This window comes from Archocentrus centrarchus, chromosome 21 (genome assembly GCF_007364275.1).
Source record: "Archocentrus centrarchus isolate MPI-CPG fArcCen1 chromosome 21, fArcCen1, whole genome shotgun sequence".
Taxonomy (NCBI): domain Eukaryota; kingdom Metazoa; phylum Chordata; class Actinopteri; order Cichliformes; family Cichlidae; genus Archocentrus; species Archocentrus centrarchus.
Genome location: NC_044366.1, coordinates 26,327,517 through 26,351,560, shown reverse-complemented (window position 1 = coordinate 26,351,560; position 24,044 = coordinate 26,327,517). Strand labels below are relative to the sequence as shown.

Below are 24,044 nucleotides of genomic sequence, written 5' to 3'. Positions count from 1 at the left end.
TTCCATAAATAAAAAAATCAAATGAAACAAAATAAATAAAACACAAAAATATGCTTTTGTATCTCTAGAACAATCCTAAAAAATAAAAAATACTATCTTCAGAGTTTCTGTGTAGCTGGTGTTTTTAAATTGAAAGGTCTTAGTCATCAGTCACACATTTCAATACTGAAATGATCTCTTCAAGATCCTTGAAATCTATGAAAACAAGTTTGACTTCTGTTGCTTTTCATTTTACAGAACTTGTAATGTGTGAACAACATTTTTAACATCTGACATGTGTGACTTCCTCTTAAGATGAGAAAAAGAAGAAACTTAATCCAGTGAAACAGTTTGCAGGTCCTGAGCTGTAGAGCTGACCGCCTCAGAAAAACAAGCAATGGAGGAAATTTATGTCAATGCTGAAGATTTCAAATCTGACAACCCAATACCGTCAACAGTAAATCCCAAGGGTAAGAAAGAAGTAACAAAAAAGGGACCATATATATTTTTTTTCTGTTATTCTGTTATTAGTTTTACTGTTTGTTTCTTTTCAGGTCCAAGAAGCTCTACGAGAAGTTTCTATTCAGGTGTTACTCTCTCTCTGGGACTGCTGAGTGTTCTCCTGCTGATTGGACTCATCACCCTTGGGGTCTACTGTGAGTCTGGTTCTCTGTAAATATTTGCTCTAACATTCATCAGCCCACATGTGAATAGACTGAAAATTCAGCCGCAGTACGTTTTGGATGACATCCACTCATTTTAATTTAAAGCAAAGTGCGGTTATAGTGTGTGAACAAGTGTGTGAAGTACCTATGGGCAAAATTTGTAAATGCTCGGATTTTATAAATACATAAGGTCCTTTGTGTCTCAGAAAACTGTCTCTCAATGTATTTCAGTGCATGATTCGACTGCAAGTCTCTCTGCCATGAGTAGCAAACTTTCCTCCATGAATGAGGAGAGAGACCATCTGAAGGCAAATCTTTCCACTATGAGGAACAAACTTTCCTCAGTGATCGAGAACAGAAACCTCCTGAATGCCAGTCTAACTGAAAAGATCGAAGAGCTGGAAAGACTTCAGAATTTGTCCAAACAGAGTGAGTCCTTGTCTCTACTGAGATTTATTTGTTGTGTTTCTCAGCATTGCGATCAGATCTTTGACTCTCATCCCTTTGAATAATGAATTAAGAGAACCTCAGTCAAGATTTTTTTCCTGAGTGTTTTTGTTCCTCTTTAGCCATGAAAAAAAAAATACAATTGTTGGTACTATTTTTAGGGGTCTCTATGTTCCTTTTTTGCCGCAAATTAAAAAGCAAATTAAACCCATAGTTACCAACAAATCACTGGATTGAGCAGGTTCCAGTGCAGGCTGTTTATTAGACATCTTAGTTATACACACAGCACAGTCAAAAAGCAAGACACAGACAGTAGCATAGTTAAGACTGCGATACACGCACAGAGAGACAGAGAGAAGAGACAAACTGTTGACCGTGCCCCGGCTTCCTCGTTACTCCTTTTTCTGATCGTGGGAAGTCCGTTCTGAGATTAAGTATGAGTCCAAATAAAATCAAACTGTCCAAGTGATCCATGGTGATGAGCAGGCTCCGTTGCAATAATTTATTAGGACTCAGAAATATACAAACACAAAAGCAAAGAGCAAAAAGCAAAAAGCCGTCCCGGGAGGTTATGCCTGGGAAAAATGGACAACACGGACAAAGATTACCGCTACATCCTCTCCCCTACGTCCTACTCTTTTTCTAAGTGTGGCATTTATACTCTTCCCCTTTCTTTTTCTAAGATATGTGCTGAGTCTGCACTTTGTAAGCATACATTAGGGGGTCTCATTAATCTTCTCATTCTATCTAAAACAGCAAACTAACCAAAACAATTCAACTGCTGCAACTACAAAAGAAAAAATACAGAATTTTTAATTCATCAACATGACAGTAAGAAAAATTCATCACAAGAAGGTTATGAGAGTTAACCTTCTTGTGGCCATCCTATAATACTCATTTAAAAGGATTTACAACTGCTCAGACCTACACAGACCAAATATAGGGGAGAAAGTGGGGCCAAATTTGCCCCTAGACTTGTTGCTTAGACAGATTTACACGTTTCTGATTTGCATTTTAAGAATCCTTGGCAGTACTATATAGGCAAGATATCCTAAGGCTCTACTGGACAGATTTATCACTATCACCAGTATAAACTGAAAAATGGATAACTCGTGTCCCGCACATGAACCTGAGAAGGGCATTTTTGTGAGCTGAGACCCCTAAACATGAATTTGAATGAGCAAGAGGTTCAGCAGAGGACGAGTATGCTTTGAGAATGATCTGAGAGGGCCTGCTTGGCCAGAGCAGACCGCTAGCGAAGGGGTAGCAGAGCTTATGGTATAGTTCTGTATAGTTTCTCTTTATTCACAAACCTTTAAGATGGATACATGTGCACAACACCACACTTGTAAGATTTGTAAAAGGGGAAACTCCCAAGAAGCTGCTTTAGCTTATACAGGGACCCCAGGAACAAAAAAAACCAAACAAAAAACATTACATTACAGTACAAAAACAATACAGTAATCCATACCCCCACACTAAAATCAAGTCAAAACTTTTTTGTTATTTCACATCCTCCACACACATTCCATTACCTGGTATCACACATTATTATTGTTTTGAATATAATATACACTTATCAAACCTTATCACATTTCATACTTCTTACAGCCGTACTCACAAAGCACACAAAAAAGAAACATCAGTGTATTCGAGGTGACAAATTCATCCTTATACTTTCTATCCAGATATTATTAGGAAATTAAATTGGACATAATAATTAGATGATAATGGATTTACATAAATTTATAAATATATACTGATTTTTATATCTGGTTTTACTGTTTGTTAAGTATAATGTTGTAATAGTTCATCTTTCAAAAGTTTCTTAAATATCTTTAGAGTAGATGATGTTTGTATTGTACTGTTAATTTCTTTCCAGATCTCCAAACCTTTGCATGTGATGCTAAAACTTGTACATTTCAGTTTGCGTTTTTTCCCCTTCAGCTGATTTTTCCTTCTAGTATTGTGTTCGTGGGTTGGATAGATTATTGGAATAAGCTGGCAAAGTCTTTCATTTAGTTTGTGCGCCACATTAAATATCATGCATGCATTATGAAAAGTGTTGCTCTCAGTGAGCTTCAGAAGCTTAAGCTTATAAAAAAGGGGATCGGAAGGAGCATTGAACTCAGACCATGTTATGGCGCGTATCACTTTCTTTTGCAAAGCAAGTAGTTTATCAAGATAGCTTGGATACGTGTTACACCATATGATATTGCAGTAATTCAAATGTGGTTCGAATAAGGTATGATACAACGTTATGAGAGCTTCAAGAGGGAGATAATGTCGGAGTCTATAAAACAAGCCAACCTGTTTAGATAGTCGAGTTGTCAATTCATCAATATGCTTTTTGAAATTTAAGAATTCATCAATATATATTCCTAGAAATTTTGTGTGTTGAACTCTTTCGATGATCCTTCCGTTAATCTTGATATGTACATTTTCAATATTTTTACGATTTTTTATGGAACAGAATGTAATACAGTGGGTTTTATTAATGTTTAATGATAATTTATTACATTTAAGCCAGATATCTACTTTAGTTAATTCTTTATTAATTATATTTTGGAGATAATCCATATTTTTATGAGAAAAAAATAAGTTTGTGTCATCTGCAAAAATAATTTTGTGTAGTATATCTGATGAATTTATAAAGTCATTAAAGTAAATAATAAAAAGAAGAGGACCTAATATAGATCCTTGTGGTACACCACATTTAATTGTTTTTAATTGTGATTTGCTGCTGTGTATTTATACGTAGTGCTCCCTTTCAAATAGGTAGCTTCTGAACCAGTTAAGTGCAATGCCTCTAACACCATAATTCTCAAGTTTTCCCAACAAAATTTCAAAATTTATAGTATCAAATGCTTTCGATAAATCAAGGAAAATACCCACTCCACATTCACCATTTTCGACAGCATCATTTATTTTCTCAATGAGATCAAGAATTGCCATGCACGTTGTACTCTTTTTCCTGAAGCCATACTGTGATGGAGTAAGTATGTCCAGCTTATCCAAGTACCCATACAGCCTATTATAAACAATTTTCTCAAATACTTTGGAGAGAGTAGGCAGTATAGATATTGGACGGTAATTTTGCATGTTATTTTTATCCCCAGTTTTAAATATTGGAATGATTTTTGCAGTCTTCATTTTTTTAGGCACAACACCATGTATTATAGAAAGATTTATACAATAGGCAAGTGGTTCATTAATTTCAAGCGCAATAAATTTTATTATTTTACTGCAAATACCATCCACCCCTTCTGTACAGGAGCTTTTCATACCCGATATGGTTTTAAGCACTTCCGCTCCATCAGTTGGCTTCAGGAAAATTGATTTAATATAATTCCCTTTCAAGTATTGTTGATATGCAGCCCCCCCTGGTGGCTTTATAATCTTTGATAATGATTGTCCTATAGAATTGAAGTGGTTGTTAAAACTGTTGGCAAGGTCTTCATCTCCTTGTTTGCATTTAGTGTCAGGAAGGACAGTTGTTTTTTTACCCCGGCTGAAAACTTTATTTAGTACTTTCCAGCATTGCTTTTGGTCACCATGGGCAGCCTTTAAATCTAGTGTAATTTGGTTTCTCTTAGTAACTCTTATCAAATTAGTCAATTTGTTTTTATATTTGAGATATTTGTCTTTATTTTCATTTGTTGGATTCTTAATAAAGAGTTTGTAGAGCCTGTTTTTCAATTTAATAGATTTCAGGATGCCCTTGGTAAGCCATTTTTCCTGTTTACCAGAGGCTGTTTTGGTTACTTTTTCAGGTATGGTGTGGCTTATACTGTCAGATATCTCTTGTAGAAAAGCATTATAGGCGTCATCTGGAATAGTACAGTGATAAACATGATCCCATGTTTTTGCTTTAAGATGTTTTTTAAGCAAGCTTAAGTTTTTTTGTCTAATATTTTGGTTTTTGTCTTTTGAGGTGGTTCATTTAATTGTCTTGCAAAATCAGCAAAAAGTACAATAGGAAAGTGATCTGTGATATCTGACAGTATAACACCGGAGTCAAACCGAGTGTCTTGTATATTTGTAATGATATTATCAATAGAGGATTTGCTAGTTTCTGTTTCCCTGGTGTATAGATTGATTGTAGGGAAGAAGGATGAAGCATACAGACAATTCAAAAACTCTGCTTTTGTATTATTTTCTATGGCAAGATTGATGTTAAAGTCTCCTTGAATAAAACAATTTTTATTACAATTATTAAGTCTATTAAGAAGTTTTGCCAGGTTGTTTAAAAATAAATTTAGATCTGAATCTGGAGGTCGATAAATTACTCCAACAATGATGTTTTTCCCGTCTTTTATGTCCAGCTCGATAAACAAAGAATCAGAAAATCCATCATCTATGGATAAATCATCTCGAACTATTACAGAGTCATGTATATTGGCATATATGCAAACACCCCCACCTTGTCTACCAGTTCTATTTCTAGTGTACATAGCATAGCCATCTAGGTTAAGTGTGTCCAGATATGTTCTTTCATTAGCCCAGGTTTCAGTACATCCTATAATATTAAAGTTATGATCAAGACTAGCTAATAGGGAGAGTAACTCATCATGGTCTTTAACTAGGCTTCTTATATTGAGGTGTAACAATGAGAATGGATAGTGTTTAAATGCTGATAAGTTATCAGGTCTAACCCTCCTGCAGGTTATTTTTTCAAAGCAATGCTGTTCAAGTACTTTCGTTCACGTACAGAACAGGTGCAGTAGTAATCTAAACAAATTAACTTAAGGTAAGTTCAAAGTTAATTTTTCCCTGTCACCAATTGTTGCACATTAAAATACTACCCAATTGCAATCCACTATATCTAACCCCTGCACTAATTTTAAGAATTATGCAGACACACACACACTCGCACCACATAAACACACATACAATCACACAAAGAAAAAAACGCTGAAAAAGATCTAGTTTTGGCTCAAATGCTAGATCTAACCAACAACCTACAATTACTTACATATAAAGGGGATTTTATGATCCTTATTTAATGTAGACTCAGCTTTTTGGCATCCGAATATTTGGAGATCATATGCCGCTGATTTCCTCTGGTGAGCAAATAGAGTCGCCCGTCCTGAGTCCAGCTAGCCGTCAACTGATCTTTATGTCTCTTGCGTAGCTCGTCCAGTGCTCTTGCCCTCTTCGCTGTTAGGCTCTTCAGGATATGCATCTTTGGTGTTGTCCCCTTGAGCCGTTTTTTCACCTTATAAGCCATGTCTCTGATGTTATAATGAGCGAACTTGATGATGATTCCTCTTGGTTTATCTCTTCTGTTAGATTTAGGTCCCACGCGATGGCACCTATCAATGTCCCCAGGCCTCACGTCGATGTTAAGTTTATTTTTAATAATGCTCATTACAACATCGTTTGTGTTTTCATGGTCATTTTCTGGAACACCGTAAATGACAAGGCAGTTTCTTCTAGAGTACTGCTCTTGCTCATCTAAAACGTCCTCAATATCATTATATTTATTTTGTAATTCGTTAATTTTATCGTCCATGTTTTTCCATTCATGTCTCAAAGAGTCTCTGACCGATTCTGCAATGGAATCTGTGATCGCACGCTTTATGGGTTCAATCAGAGAGTCAACCAAAAGTTGACTGATTTTGCGAATGAAGCTACAATCCTGGAATAGTGCGTCAATTTGTCTGCTTACTGTGTCCTTTATGGCATCACCAGGCTCCAGCTGTTGTAGTCCTTTCACTGCATCATGTGTTGTCTTACATTTGTCCTGTTGCATCCTGAATTGCTTGTCAGGGCGATCCACCACGCCACACCGTTGGATAAATAAGGCCATCCTCCCAATCAGTAAATCCAAAAAGCAGCACAGCGGGCCAACAAAAGTTTTGTTTTGTTTGGTACACAGCAGAGATGTAAGAATAAATCGAGGTGTGTTTAATGGACCATAATGTTGTTGGTTGATCTGGTTGATCTGAGCAGAGTTTTGCTACATGCGTCTCATCTTGATCTTGATCTTGATTATGGGGGTCTGAACATGAAAAAGAGCAATTCCAACAGGCTTCAAATCCTCCCACCACTTTTGGACACACAATATGCATTTTATTTCAGTGTAAAAAGAAGTTTAGTTGCAAATAAACAGAAGTTGGAATAATAACTGTAAATGTCAGCATTGGGGTAGTAAAAAAATTCCCAACACAATTGAAATTTTGTTTATAAAGCTATTTTTCGTGGACTTACAAACATGTCCACCCAGCTGGACGCTATGAGTTTGACTTTTGAAACAGAAAAATATGTGTTTAACAAACCAGTAACAGAAAATGATATTTCATCCTCAGATCCACTATCACTACTGTTCGCATTGACTAATCCTAATGCTGTTAATTACATTCAAAAGACAAATAATATAAGAAATACAACTTCACATGACAGGCCAATAGGCAGCAGTGAATGGGACGATGCACAAGCATCCACTGTGTTGGCTGATATACAACTATAACAACAAAACACGTGCATATACAAGAGAACAGCCTTGAACAGCCATCTGTCACTGTAGTGACCACTATGCATGAAAAGGTTAATACCTAAATAATAACTCACTAAGATAATAATAATAATAGGTTCTGAGATAATCACAAACTGAGTAAAACAAGCAAAAGACCATTCTACGGGGGACATTTGAAAGACATTGTGTCAGCAAGGACAGGTTCATTGTTAAAGGGTTTTAAAGGCATTTCTGGACAGGTTTTACTTTTCAGACCTAGTGATGTCAGTCATTTGTATACAGTCTATTGCTGTATAATGCAAGTGAAGGAAATTTGGGTGACTTGTGTTCAAATTTGATCATCTGATCATGCGGTCACTTATTGTTGATTAACACATGTAAGCTTGTGAGTGCAACTATAGCAGTTAAGCTTCACCCTGAAGTAAAGCTGAACCATACATATTTGTGTTAGCGGTACACTTATTTAAATAAATAGCACTACTGAATGACATCAAATGTTACAAATTAGATTGTGCAGGCTGTCACTGTCATCAGAAACTAATAAAATAGGCAGTAATCACAGTCTTTGTGGATGTGTAGTTACATTTCTTGAGGTGCATGTCAGGTTAGGTTCAGAGAGGATATTCAGTTATGTACGTAGGACCAACCCAAAACTCTAAATCAGGCCTTATTAGATCGATAGAGTGATAATTTTTGCATATAATCCAGAAGAGTTACACATGTATCATGCATTTATTGTGCCCCAGAGGGCCGTTCCTTTCCACTAATGGGTTTGCAGAAATCATGTAAAAAGCATACAGTACACACACACAAAAAAAAAAACCTATTGATTATTTTAGTAATCGAGCATTCTATCGATTACTCCATAAATTAATAAAATAATCAGATAAGAAATCAATTTTCATATTATCAATTCATCTGCATATTTTAACTTCCGTACTGCAGATTTTTCTCAGTGTGAAATAAGGTGGATGGAGCAGCTATAATATTCTCTTCATGTTGCTGATCAGCTGGTTGATAAAGGAACTCCAGCTGTTTCCCGTTTGCTCCACCTCACTGTCTCAGTAGGCTCCGCCTCTTTGCGCTTGCTGGGCTGCAGACAGACTGCATGTGAAACAGCTGCTGCTGTTGTTTTTGTTGAAAACTGGAGGCTGCATGAACTTAATGCCATAATCCTTTTTATTCACAAGCATCCTCCAAATGACGTTTCTGCAGCAGGTCTATTTTTAGTTGCTACTCAGGGATTAAAGCATAAAAAACATTTTGACAGAGCCCCTCGGCACTGAAGAGGGGTGTGGGGTGTGGGGGCTTCCGGTTCTGAACGATTGGTAGTGCTAATGACTGGAATGAAAGAGGAACAACCTTTTTTTTTTTTTTTGTATATGATTGTTATTATACTCAGTTCTTTATTTTAATGTTGTGATCTGTTTTAAATTGTTATAAAAACTGCATTTTTTCTAATCTGTATCTTTTCTAATTTGTGTATTCATTGAGAAAACAGCTAGTTGTGGTACTATTGCATGCATGTATTCCTACCATATTTGGTGAGCAGATAGTTTTTAATTGAGAGAACCAAGCACAGCCTCTTATTAGGAAGCAGACAAAGATTGTAGTTTCTTAAGTGCTAGAAAAAAAGGATATGGGCCAGTTAAGTCTTTGCTTGGTGTGGTATTAATTCAATTATTTCAGTTTAGTTTGTGGTTCTCCATGTGCTTCAGTGGGTTTTCTTCTAGTTTGGCATTAAAAAACATGGTCAGGTTAATTACATGGGGGTGCGTTACAAAGCAAGATTAATGGGTTGGCAAAACATCACAATGTCAAAGGAATTTGTAGATATTCATTTTGTTTGGTCCTGATCTGTCCTTTTGACACCACTGGAGTTGCTGCTGCTACAGCACAAATAATAAAATTGATCAGTTATATTTGTGAGCTTTTAGCACCGAGAATACCTGTGCAATCAGTAAAACAGATTTCACTCTGATCTGGAGATTTCAACTCCTCCTTTTACTAGGGTGTAGAAGAGCTTCAGACCTGAACACAATCAAGTTTAATGTTCCCATTAGAAACAAACAGCAGCATATGAATATAGTCATTAATTCAAATAAATATCCAAAACAATTTTATAAAGCACTGCTCTCTTTAATTGTTTCCAGTAACAGTTCTGCATTTTACAGTATTCCATGTAAATTGAAGGAGTTAAATTTGTCATTGTTACTGATACTCTTTAACCCTTTACAGGGCACTCGGAAATACTTTGAAATTCAAGATTTCAACCCTGGAGTGTTATTAGAGGATATTGCAAAACCTTTTTACTTTTGAGACAATTATTTTTATTGTTATGTTGCAAATCAAGTTAACATATGTTTCCTTGTCCAATAAATGGTTAATATTTTTGTTTGATGTTTTTCCAGAGAAAACGTGTCCTGCAGGATGGAGGAAGTTCAGTCGTAGCTGTTATCTCCTCTCTCAAAGCTCTGATTCCTGGGATGCAGGTAGGAACAAATGCAGAGAGAGAGGAGCAGATCTGGCGGTGATAGACAGCGCTGAAGAACAGGTACTGTTCATATGAATGTGCTTAACTACCAAACAGTTTTATTCTTAAAAATATATTAGGTTCTATGTGTGTGGTGGTAAGTAAAGAATAGCAGAATATGGGAAGATGCAGACAAATACTGAATGCAGCATGCGTTCAGGTTCCTTCTTTATTTCTTTTCAAGAAAGAAAATTAGGTATGAGGTTGATGAGCGTCTATAGACAAAAGGGCAGAAGGTACAGTAAATCTAGTGATTCCCAGCATTCTTTTGTTACTGTACTGTACTATTGCACATACAGGGTATCACAAAAGTGAATACACCCCTCACATGTCTGCATATATTTAAGTATGTCTTTTCATGGGACAACATTGACAAAAATCACACTTTGACACAATGAAAAGTAGTCTGTTTGCAGCTTATATAAGTCTTCATGTAGCGCAACAATTCTTCTTTTAAGATCCTCAGAGAGTTCTTTGCCATGAGGTGCCATGTTGGAACTTTCAGTGACCAGTATGAGAGAGTGTGAGAGCTGTACTACAAAATTGAACACACCTGCTCCCTATGCACACCTGAGACCTAGTAACACTAACGAGTCACATGACATTTTGGAGGGGAAATGACAAGCAGTGCTCAATTTGGATATTTACAGGTGTAGTCTCTTAGGGGTGTACTCACTTTTATTGCCACTGGTTTAGATGTTAATGGCTGTATATTGAGTTATTTTGAGGGAAGAAAAAATTTACACTGTTATTATGGATGGCATGATACCACTTTTTTATGTCTGATACCGATACCGATATTTTACATTTGGATATCGCCGATACCGATACAAAGCCGATTTTTTTTGTATTATTTTTAAAAATTGCTTTTAAATGCCTGGATCAATTTTACATAAGTCAACAGTCTCTCACACAACAAAATTGTAATCTTTTACTTGTCTCACATACAAGACTAGGGACCGGGGGCAGAGCTTTTCAGGCAGTGGCACCAAAGCTCTGGAACTGTTTACCACTCCATCTCCATTAACTGACTCTGTGGCATCTTTTCAAAAACAGCTGAAAACTTTTCTGTTTAACCAGACTTTCTGTTGACTTTATTTTTATTCTTTTTTGTTTAATATGGTAATGTTATGTTTTAACATGGTGTTTTATCTGGGTTTTTTGATATTGTGTTTTAATTATTGTACAGCACTTTGTGACTTTTTGTCTGTGTAAAGCACTATATAAATAAACTTTACTTACAACAATTGCTCTATCACCTGAATCCTGTTGCTTCTGTGTGAGAAGGTGATGCATTGGCTTATGGCATGTTGCAAATTTCATTAGGGCTGCAACTACTGATTATTTTAGCAATCGAGTATTCTGTCGATTCCATCGATTACCCGAGTAACTGGATAAGAAATACTTTTTTCATATTAACAGTTCATCTGCATATTTTAGCTTCCGTACTGCAGTTTTTCCATCCATCCATCCATCCATTCTCTCCCGCTTATCCGGGGCCGGGTCGTGGGGGCAGGAGCCTAAGCAAAGAAGCCCAGGCTTCCCTCTCCCCAGCCACCTCCTCCAGCTCATCCGGAGGGACCCCAAGGCGTTCCCAGGCCAGCCGAGAGATATAATCCCTCCAGCGTGTCCTGGGTCTACCACGGGGTCTCCTCCCGGTGGGACCCCAGTTTTTCCCTGTGCGAAACAAACAGGGTGGATGGAGCAGCTACAAAAATCTCTTTTCTTCACTTACTGATCAGTTGATTGATGAAGGACCTCCAGCTGTTTCTCAGTAAAGGTTTAATGGAGGTTACAGGGGGAAAAGCTTCATCTGGACGCTAGAAAAACATTTAGTCCGCTCCGGGGCTCACCGGCTCTGCCTCTTTGCGCTTGTCCAGACAGACTGCACGTAAAACAGCTGATTGCTGCTGTCTTGTTATCAGTGTTTATGTTGAAAAACTAGGGGCTGCATGAGCGTAATCTTGTAATGCTTTATAGTCACAAGCATTCTCCTAAATACATTTCTACTGCAGGTCTATATTTAGTCACTAATCAGAGATTAAAGTATCAAAAATATTTTGACGGGGAAGGCGTTCTTCTGGTACCGGACAGTCACCAGTGCTAATAGCTGCGCTCGCTAGCAGTATGTCCGGGAGCTGAAGTAGAGAAAAAAATAACAGCTGAAATTCTCAGCACAGCGAGCACAACACACAAACATGACAGAGAGCGGTGGAGGCGTGGAAAAACATGTCAGCGATGATCGCTCAGTGTCAAAGGGAACCCGTCGCAGCGATGGAGAACTTTTTGGAATCTGAGGGTTTTTTTCTAACTCCTGATCCCCCACTCCATTCCAGTAGGTGGTGGTAATGCAGCTCTAAGCTGGTTTGTTCAACCGCAGACCCACAAGAAGAAGACGACAACTGAAAACTGTAATGCAGCTAATATGGATCGGATCAGATTGCATTTTTTTATTTCTTTCCGATATCCGATCCAGTAATTTAGGCCAGGATTGGACCGATATCGATACTGAATATCGGATCAGTGCATCCCTAACTGTTATATAAGCTGCACACAGACTACTTTTCATTGTGTCAAAGTGTCATTTTGTCAGTGTTCTCCCATGAAAAGATATACTTAAATATATGCAGACATGTGAGGGGTGTACTTACTTTTGTGGTACACTGTAGTAGGCCTATGTTTTCTTTCCATTGTACTTTCTATTTTGGTACTGATAAAATACTGATTTTGGTATTTGGCAGTTGTTGTATAATGTTTCATATTTATTTTAAAGTATTTGTTCATCCATCCACCCTCTTCCACTTATCCTGTTCAGGGTCACAGGGGGGCTGGAACCTATCCCAGCTGACATAGGGCCAGAGGCAGGGTACACTCTGTACAGGTTGCAAGGCTAACACAGAGAACCATTCATGCTCACATTCACACCTATGGGCAATTTAGAGTGACCAATTAACATAACCCAACTAACTGCATGTCTTTAGACTGTGGAAGGAAACCCATGCAAACACTGGGAGAACATGAAAACTACACACAGCGAGAGGCCCAGGCCAAGGTGAAATCAAACCCAGACCCTTCTAGATATTATTCCAGCTGTGAGGCAGCAGTGCTAACCACCACGCCAGTGTTTGATCACACAACAAATGTATTTATTATGTGACCAAAAGATAAGAAACATGTTTTGCCTCAAACTATACAGATTGTCTACACTCAGTGGAACATAAAACTTTCTGCTCTTGAAAATAGTACCTGGACAGTATTCACTTACATACACAACAGCAATCATTTGTCCCTATTACATAAAGGTTTGGTTCAGTAGCTTTTTTAAGTCAGTGAAAAGTTGTATGACAAGTCTTTCAGGAAATTAAATGATGAAGAACAAATTTCAAGACTCCACTGTTGTTCTGATAAAGTCTATAAACATTTTAATGAGTTTGGTTTTAAAAAAGATCTGAGGAGCCTATCATTTTGGTTGCAATGACTTTTTAACTGATGAATAAACTTCATGACGAATGAATTAAAGGTTCTGCAAGAGTTACACTCATGAGCTCTTTTGGAAAATACATCTTCAAAGCTGAGACTTGAGCACTGAGCCAAAGTGAGAGAAAATTTATAAAATCTGATTTGAAATCAAAGTAAACAAACTTCCTGTAAATAGTGTATGTCCCACTAATTAAAAAGACACATTTAGATAATGCTTCAAAGTAACGACCCTTTCTAAGATAACTTTGTCAAAGGACTTGTGCTGGAGTGCAACAGAGTTACAATGTGTGAACATAGAGAAGCATCCTCAGATAAACATTTCATGATGACAACAGGCTGCCCATGGAAGGAGAAGGCTGAGTAAGGATGTGTAGCAGTATATCAACAGCCACTGTACATTGTAGGTATTTAATTAATAATTATCTGACATAAACCATAAAACAGCTGTTGTTCAATCACATTGTGGACAAGTGGTCTATCTGACAGTAAAATATTTTTGTGTTCTTATATATAACAACTCTTAATGAAACTTTTTGTCTTCTATTCTAAGTAAAACAGTACATAATTATGTTGTTTCGTGTTAAGTTATAATTAGTGAGGTTTTTCAGAATTTTTAAAACATATGTTCAGATAAAATTAAAACTCAACTTTATTTATATAACACTTTAAAAACAATGTAGTTAACAAAAGTCCTTTCCAATTAAAATACAGATAAATACCGTATTTTTCGGACTATACGTCGCTCCGGAGTATAGGTCGCACCAGCCAAAAAATGCATAATAAAGAAAAAAAAAACATATATAAGTCGCACTGGACTATAAATCGCACTTTTTTGGGGGGGGGGGGGGGTTATTTGATAGAATCCGAGACTCAGAGCAGAAATTCCATCTTGAAAGGCAATTTAAAATAATAATGGATTAAAGAACAGGGCGAACACGGTTACGCCTACATTATGCTAACGTAACACATTCAGCTACATGACGCACAACGAACAGAGTACGTGTCTGGTATGTTAACGTAACATTAACAGTTATTCAGATAACCATAGCATAAAGAACATGCTAACAAGTTAACCAAACCATCAATCCATTGAATTCTTCATCCTCGGTGTCACTTCTAAACAACTCCGCACACTCCGTACGTAGACGAAGCGCCGCTTCCTCTTCTGTGTCGCGTTAGTCAGACTCGTCGTCAGCTGCAGTTCCAATTATTCCAGCCTTTCTGAATCCCAACAGGATGGTTTGGTTGTCACTGAAGCCCATGTTTTCTTGATCCATCCAATGACTTCCAGGAAAGTTGGGTGGCGCATTCTCCCAGTTGCCGTTAAGCTGTGCTCTCCGTCCATTATCCACTGCACCCACAGGTTACACAAGACTGCCTTAAAGCTGCAGTTCACGGAGATGTCAAGTGGCTGGAGTATTTTGGTTCATGTCTTATAAATTTCACATATAAGTCGCTCCGGAGTATAGGTCGCACCCCCAGCCAAACTATGAAAAAAAGTGCGACTTATACTCCGGAAAATACGGTAATAAATAAAGCAAAATAAACATTAAAAACACAATAAGCTAACAAGCCCCAAACCAAACCAAACCTAACTGACTATACAATTAGCACTTATCCCAAAATACCTTAGAAAAATCAAATGAAACATTATGTTTATTAATTGAGCCAAGAGGAAGTATACTGTATAAATACTTAAAAGAAGAAGTCCCCTGGGATAGACCCCTGGGGTACACCACATGAAAGCAAACCAGAAGATGAACAGAATTTACCAAGAGTGACAGAAAAAATGTCTATCCTACAAGTATGACTGAAACTACTCCAATGCATTATCTCTAGTGCAAACACAATGTTCTAAACATGAAAAAATATTATGATATACTGTATCAAAGGCTGCTAAAGTATAACAGGGTCGTCAGAGTCAGTTGTTAATAAAATATCATTAAGAACTCTCTTAGTTGGACAACAAAAAGACATCAAGAATACTATTGCTTGTTTAAAAATTAAACAAGTACCCTAATATTTACTAGCATTGGTATATAAGTTCCATTAATTTACAAACGTCTTTTAAAAATGGAAGGTGAGGGGCATCGGGAGAGCCAAATTTAATTTCAACATGCTAACATGCTAAGATGGCAACACTGGTTCAAAATAGCTAATGGTGATGCAGACGAAGTGGTAACAATGGAATGATCATCAGGAGGATATGATATGATATGAACCATCAACATACCAAATTATGGTTCAAAACCCAAAATGTAATTTTTTTTTTTTGTTCTTGTGGAACAGGATTTCCTCGCTACATTCACCCAGAGACCGACTTGGATTGGTTTAACTGACACACAAGAAGAGGGAAAGTGGAAATGGGTAGATGGAACGCCTCTGACTCTGAAGTAAGTGTTATTAATTATATTATAGATGCTGCACATGCAGAAATAACCTCACTGTTGGACTTAGATTTCAGTGGCTGAAAATCTTAGAGATTGACTTGTATTTATTGGTTTATATTGTATTGTATGACAATGACTAATCCTTTTAGAGTGAGGGAAGTATTTTCCTGCTGCAGATGGAAATGCAGGTTTTGATTTGGTACAGGTTTCGCACTGGGTTTTTGTCTTCCAAAACCAAACTGGGGATATTCTCTGTGTAAGTTGAATGTATTAACCACACAGCGCCACTAAATATTTTATAATAAGTAACACTAACAAAATTATTTAAAAAAAAAGAAAAAAGTACATCAGGAAAAAGCAGACAAAGTAGCTTTTCTTCTTCATCAGTGGTTTTAGTCTAGCATTTGGTGCAAAAGGCTCTGTAGTGTAATGTTTACACATTTGCCTAACAAGTAAAAGATCACTGGATTGATTCTGGGAGGAGATGCAATGGAAAGTCACAAAGAAAAAAAATTATAACTGAAGCAAAACAATTAACCGTGGACAATTAAATATTAGGTGACTCTTGTCTAAGTTCCTGCTATGAAATTCTTTAGTAATTGAGCAACATATTGATTTATTCTGCCTTACAGAAACCTGGTTACAGCAGGATGTTAGTTTAAAAGGGAGGTTTTCCTTCCCACACGGCAAATTGTTTGATTTTTCTCCAGGATACTGAAGGTCTTTAAATTGACAGTATAAAGTGCCCTGGGACAACTATTGTTGTGATTTGGTGCTAATATAAATAAATCTACATTGAATTTAAATTGTTATAATTTAAAAAATAGTCAAATTTTTGTATTTTTATAAATGTTTCAAATTTAATTCTTATGTCAAAGATAATAATTCTGGTGACTGTTTTGCTAGGTACTGGGCACCTCATCAACCTGATAATGGTGGTGGAGACCCAAAGTGGGGAGAAGAGGACTGTGCTCAAATCAGAACTCTTGAAAACACTTTGTGGAATGATTTGTCATGTGGAAGTTCTCTGTTGTGGGTCTGTGAAAAAGTACCATAACACCACTTATTCATTTTTTGAATATATGTGCACATATATTATGCAAGGTTTACTCTGGTTAATATTTTACTATATTTTCTTCTGATTACTATTATTCTGATTTCTGAAAATGTATTTAACTTTAGCTAAATGGATGCAATCCTGAAATGTACCTGTAACTATATACTGTTATTTTTTATCAATAGATCTACATACTGTCATGATCCTGGGCTGTTGGCCCAGTGTGATTTGTTTCTGTTGGATAAATTCTAAAACAAGACCACACGATCAGTCCGATAAAAAGGGTTTATTCTTGCAAGAGGAGAGATGGTTACATTTGCCTGGGCAATCGTAAGCGCACTACCGAATGATTATCTAAGTTCCATCTTTATACACACAGACATCACATGGTACAGGAAGAGTGTAAGAGAAAGAGGAAGCAACTGAAGCACTTTGATGTCTGCAAGGTTCTACCTTTGGGGCACGCAGAAAAATAATGAAACCAGATGTGGGAAGAGGATGACAATCAGACATACTCTTAACACCTTTTGTCAATTTTCAATAGGTACACAAATATTGCCTTTAATATTCCCTAGTTTAGTTTTCTGTGTTAGGTCCTCTTTCCCTCTTATTTTCCTTCCCGTGTCTCTGTGTTCGGGTGTCTGGTTGTCTTTGTCCCTTGTGTATTCTGTTCCTTGTGTTAATTCAGTCTGTAGTTGGTGGTCACTTGGTTGGTCACTTCCTGTTTTATTTTGACAGTCTTGTGTTCCCTGTGCTTTGTGTTTTGCTTCCTTTGTGTTTTTAGTTTCATTTGATTCACCTGTTGTTCGCTGCTGTTGTCACTCACTCTCCCTGTTCTGTCTCATGTGTTCTGCATTTGAGTCCACCCCTGCCAGCCTCACAGCCTAACTGTGACATATAATGAAAGAAAAATCCAAAAGAAAAATAATTTAGCAAAGTATAAACTGAAGTCCCACTAATTACTGCCTTTATGAAATATCTGTTGATTAAACATCATCAAAGAACAGGTGGAAAAAGCTGGATTGTAGGAGATTCTTTGGATCACCACATGTTTATTGATAATAAGAAAACTGTCAAAATAAGTTATGAGTTGTACTGAGAAACAGCTACTTGTGGCATTATTGTTGTATACATTGCATAAAAAATGTTACCAACTCACACAGTGGGTAAATTCACATACTAATAGTTGTCATAGTCCTCTTCATCTCTCATTCCAGTTTTTCACCTTAGGAGCTATTTTAAAGGCTAACAGGCTTTGTGAATAACTTTTATGAAACTTATTTTTTATTAAATAATCAAACTTTTGAAATGTTTGATTATTGCCCATTTTAAAATGGGCAGCATGGTTATGCAGTGGTTAGCACTGCTGCCTCACAGTTAGAATGCCATCTGGAAGGCCTGGTTCAATTCCACCTTGGCCTAGGCAACCTTCCACTCCCCCTGTATAGAGCTTGCGTGTTCTCCCCGTGTCTGCGTGCACTTACTGGGGTTAGGTTAATTGGAAACTCTGAATTGCCCATAGGTGGGAATGAGAGCATCAGTGTGAGTGTGGATGTTGTCTGTCTCTCTGTGTTGTCCCTGTGACAGGCTGGTGACCTGTACAGGGTGTACCATGTTTCTGGTCCATGGCATGGCCTTGGTGGTTCCTGGATTATTCCTGACCATCCTAACTAATTTCCCCTTATCTGAGGATGACAATTTAGGTCTTCTAGACCTTCGCAAAGTAGTGAGACAGAATAACTTGTACTTACATACTATTGTTTCAACTGATGATCTTGGAATCTGTAGATGTTTTTATGTGTTTCTGATCTATAATGTCCTTGCTTATATTTTTAAGGAGACAGTAGTCAACATGATTTAGGCCTTATAAATAAAATAAAGAAATGATTTGTTTTGCATACATGTTTATGACTGCGTTATTGCATCAACATTACAAACAATCCAGTCCTTTTTGGCTTCATCAAACATCATTATAGAGCTGTGATGTTATATTTATTGCAACTTCTGTTGCCCCTTGGCCAGATGTCTGATAAACAAAGAATACATAAAAGAAACACCTGATTGCAGCTTCTACCTGTGACAGGAGTGTACCAAAAATCACTTTTTGGCAAGACACCGGTAAAAAGGCTGATGATGGTGTTGGCTGATGACAGGTGGAACGTCCTCAGGGTCACTGCAAAATCCCAAAAACGGTCACTGAACTGACCACCACTAACTGCTGCATAGCACTACGTTTGCACACCCTTACTGACAACCATCACTGCATGAAAAGTGGGTTTTTCGACAGTTTCTTGTATGTAATATTGCCGCGCACCTTGAGCTTTAGGGCTCTCAGCAGGAGGCTTTGGCCAGAACAATAAACTGTAGGGAAACTGCCGTGGACTCTCTGTGTCAGTGCTCCCTGAGCTCCCCCCCTCTCCTCAGGTCTAGGGCAGGCTCTCATATGTAAAGGAGGTTTCTGTGAGTCATACAAATGCAAATCAAGTACTCACCAGTGGTCACCAGAGGTCTACCCCTCCCAACAGTTGTAACATTTTTATTTTGAGATATATATAATCAAATTTACATTATCATCTGTTAAGCCTTTTTCCATTACAATGTGACTACACATAAATTATACAGCGAAACATTCAAACAAGACTAAACTCAGAAGAAGTCATTCTATTTTATAAATTAGTATTATCTAGTTAGAAATATACTTTTGGACGTTTTCAGCTTTTGTCCCTTTTTCCAATAAGGCTGTCAGCTTCTGTCTGTGAGCCTTTGTCATGGAGTTTTTTGTGAACCCTGAACTTTAGTGGACTGAGGGAGATAAACAAAGGCTATAACTTGATTTTGGTGACACCACAAGCATTATTTTCATTGAAAAGCATACTCAGTTTTCAGTCTAATTCACTGTAACAAAAAGTCTGTCACACCATCATCCTCTTCTGTGCAGTGGCTTCCCAGCTAGCATTGAACATTCAGACAACATCGCATGAACGCTGCTATAAACGTTCAGTGAATGTTCACATGCATTAATGACATTAAAGACTACCAAGGCAGATGTAATAAGAAAACATATAAACATATAAAACAAATAAACTTTCATTTTGCTATACATGGATGTACATAAGAGATATCAGCAAAACCTTCATGAGAAAAATGTAAAAAAAAAAAAAGTAAAAGTAAAATGTTAAAAAAAAAAAAAAGGACAGTGGATGTGTGTCTTCCAGCTCATAGGGGGTCGTTTTGACTGTTGGGTTTTCTCTGTATTATTGTAGGGACTTTACCCACAATACAAAGCGCCTTGAGGCGACTGTTTGTTGTGATTTGGTGCTATATAAATAAAACTGAATTGAGTTGAAATGAAATGAATTGAATTCCGTGTGGCAACTTCCTCGCCTGTGATTGGACAATACAGATCATGTGCAGGATCGCGCTGAAGGTCTCGCAAGACCAAAGGAAATCAGCGCGGTCGTTCTCTTCCGTTCAAACTGAATGGCAGTCTTTGTCTACGCTGCTTTCCTGGTACAATGGAGGACATCATCTATATTTTCAACACCCCAGAAGCTCCTCGTGAAAGCGGGCCTCTCTACCGGCCAGCTTCAACCAGCCCCGCTGTAGACGAGAAGACACTGCTGGCTGCAATGAGTGGGTTATCTCCTCAGTTAACTCAAGTTTCTACTAGGGCAGCTGAAAGATAACATGGCGTCTATTGTGTAGAGACTCGATGCTCTAACAAAGACTCACCTACTAAAGAGGAAAAGACGGCAGCACAATCCGAAAACTGCGGTAAGACTTGGTCGTTTCTAAAACAAAAATACTAAGAGTGGAGGAATGGTCACAGTAAGCTGACAGACGTATTGTGATTTGGTTTCTTATTTTTATTTGGTTTCATCCTATAAGAAGCAGTTTGCACAACTCTGAATCAAATAAAAGCCGGTATGATCCTCTGCAGAGGTAAGAATCAGAAACAAAGCAGCAGTATTCAATGTGTGGAGGAGAGAAGAACTTAAAATGTTTTTACTCTTATTTATTTTCACCTTTATTTTCCACAGACTGTGTCCACCTCATAACGCGAGTGTGAGTGTTCCTAATGCGTGGACCGTGATATAATTGTGTGTAAGTATCTATTGGTGTTGTCTGTGTAGATTCTCAGTTATCCAGGTCATAGTAGTCTCTGGAGCTTGAAAAAGGCGACTGGACTTCTTTTTGTTTCTTGAAGACGTTTCACCTCTCATCCGAAAGGCTTCTTCAGTTCTCAACCAAATGGTGGAGAGACCCAGGTATTTAAACCCCTGTGGGCGTAGTCCCCTGGAGGTGGTTATGACCCTCTATTGATCATGTGCTTGAACACATGTGCCCAGGTGTGAAGGGGGCGTGGGTCATATTTAATCAGTGGTTTCAGTTGAAAACAATTTAGGACTCCGCTCCATTGTTTCCTGTGGCCTATTGAGGTCACTGGAACAAAGGTGTGAATGGGGGTTGAGACGTCTGGGAAGGGAGCTCAGGACAGCACTGTAAGCGGGGGAAAGTTGGTGACGTAATCCACCTCCTCTGTTCAATGATGGTTGTTCACAGTGGACATAGATGGCTTCTTTCACTCCTCTTTCAAACCATCTGTTTTCCCTGTCCAAAATGTGGACATTGGCATCCTCAAAAGAGTGCCCTTTTTCCTTCAGATGCAGATGTACTGCTGAATCTTGTCCTGTCGAGGTGGCTCTTCTATGTTGTGCCATTCGTTTGTGAAGAGGCTGTTTGGTTTCACCAATGTAGAGGTCCGAGCACTCTTCACTGCACTGAACAGCATACACTACATCGCTGATCTTGTGTTTGGCGGGTTTGTCCTTGGGATGCACCAGTTTTTGTCTTAGGGTGTGACTTGGTTTGAAGTATACTGAGATGTCATGCTTGGAGAAAATTCCTCTGAGTTTCTCTGACAAGCCTGACACATATGGGATGACAATGTTGTTCCTCTTGTCCTTCCCATTCTCTGTAGTTTGTGTTTGGCCTTCATTCCTGTGCATCTTAGCTGATTTGATGAAGGCCCAGTTGGGGTAACCGCATGTTTTGAGGGCTTTCTTAATGTGTGTGTGTTCCTTATGCTTCCCTTCTGCCTTAGAGGGAACACTTTCCGCACGGTGTTGTAGGGTCCTGATCACCCCAAGTTTGTGTTCCAGAGGGTGGTGGGAGTCAAAGAGGAGATACTGGTCTGTGTGTGTGGGCTTCCGGTAAACTTCAATGTTGAGGCTTCCATCTTCCTCGATAAGCACCGCACAGTCCAGGAATGGTAACTTGTTATCTCTGGTGTCCTCCCTGGTAAAACGTATGTATTTATCCACTGAGTTGATGTGACGAGTGAAGGCTTCTACTTCTTGGGTTTTGATTTTGACCCAGGTGTCATCTACATATCTGTACCAGTGGCTAGGTGCCATCCCTTTGAAAGAACCAAGAGCTTTACTTTCCACTTCCTCCATGTAAAGGTTGGCTACAATGGGAGACACTGGGGAGCCCATGGCACATCCATGCTTCTGTCTGTAGAATCCATCATTGTATTTAAAATATGTTGTGGTAAGGCAGAGATCTAAAAGTGCACAAATCTGATCTGGGGTGAAGCTGGTTCTGTTCAGTAAGGAATCGTCTTCCTGTAGTCGTCTTCTGACGGTCTCCACTGCCTCAGTTGTAGGTATGCAAGTGAAAAGTGAAACCACATCAAAGGACACCATGGTTTCATCTGGATCCAGTACAAGATTCTGGACCTTGTTAGTAAAATCTGTAGAGTTTTCAATGTGGTGGGGTGTGATGCCAACAAGCGGTGATAAGATGGTGGCGAGGTGTTTGGAAATGTTGTAGGTGACCGAGTTTATACTGCTGATAATGGGTCGAAGTGGGACTCCTTCTTTGTGGATCTTTGGGAGTCCATAAATGCATGGAGTGGCAAACACACAAACAAATTGGTGTTGTTTGTTTGTGTGTTTTTTGCCTGAATATGTTTATGTATACACTGTGTTTATGCTTTTTATTTACAATGTACAATGTACAAAAATGTTTTCCAGCTTCTTGCAAAACCTGCAGACGGTCCGCCGCAGCTTCCGCTACAGTCAGCCTCACGTTCTGGAAAAGGCAGCAGCCATTAAAAATCCTGCCCGGTGACGTGCAAGAAGGAAGCCGGTAAGACGTGTTGGATTGTATTGTTGGTCTGCTGTATTTGTGTAGTTAGCTTGGAAATGCAGTTTTATTTTTGGGAAATATTACTTATTGTTTTTTTTTAACTTTATATAAAATCTGGCTTCTTTTGAACAACCCAAAATGTCTATAAAAAGATGATGCAGTGAAGGTGAAAATAATTAACACTGAATGTTTATAGTTTTAGCAGCTGTAACATTTTGGGACCTAAAAGATAAAAAATGTATAATCAGTTTAAAGTTGCCTCAAGGGTTAATGACCAAAATCACTGAAGTACTTTTATCAATGTTACATTTTTTCAAAGTACTTGTTCATTTGTCTTTTATTCACAGGATGCAGGAGTTGGTACTTTGTCACATAACCATTGTTTTTGATGACAAAGATGGGCTGATTAAATTTTTTTTTGCATTCAGGGTCTTATCTGCTATGTGGGCATTCAAAGTCAAGAGACTCAAACTTTCAGTGTAGTTTCCTGATTTTTCACAATATTTCATATAGTTTCATAATGACATAATGTGTGCTCTGTGTCAACAGCTGCTGGAGGCGAGGACGAGTGTCCTGGCAGTGAAGGAGGTTGCCTTCTGGGACGGTGTCACCACTGACCTCATGTTGGATGAGGAGGATGGCGTCTCAGAGGGCGTGTCGGGCTGGATTAAGACCCCCAAGCTTCCCCAGCCAGGAGCTCAGTGACCTCTGAGCCAAACTGCAAGACAGACTAGAAGCTCACCCTAAATACAACACTGTGCACCATAAGTGTTTGTATGCTGGACCATGCTCTGAGAGAAAGCCATCACCACATGGCCCAGAAGTAGCAAAGCATTATATGTCATAATGTTTTTGTATTCTT

General features: G+C 38.2%; 1 protein-coding gene across 1 annotated transcript; it reads left to right on the top strand.

Annotated features, from left to right (window-relative positions):
* The first annotated feature begins 347 nt into the window (after positions 1-347).
* Positions 348-17,307, top strand: LOC115800790 (CD209 antigen-like protein E). Its single transcript, XM_030758307.1, has 6 exons — positions 348-449; positions 534-635; positions 876-1,073; positions 9,981-10,123; positions 15,872-15,975; positions 16,879-17,307. The coding sequence occupies exons 1-6, from the start codon at positions 377-379 to the stop codon at positions 17,027-17,029; spliced, it is 771 nt and encodes a 256-aa protein (XP_030614167.1). The 5' UTR covers positions 348-376; the 3' UTR covers positions 17,030-17,307.
* Positions 17,308-24,044: the final 6,737 nt, after the last annotated feature.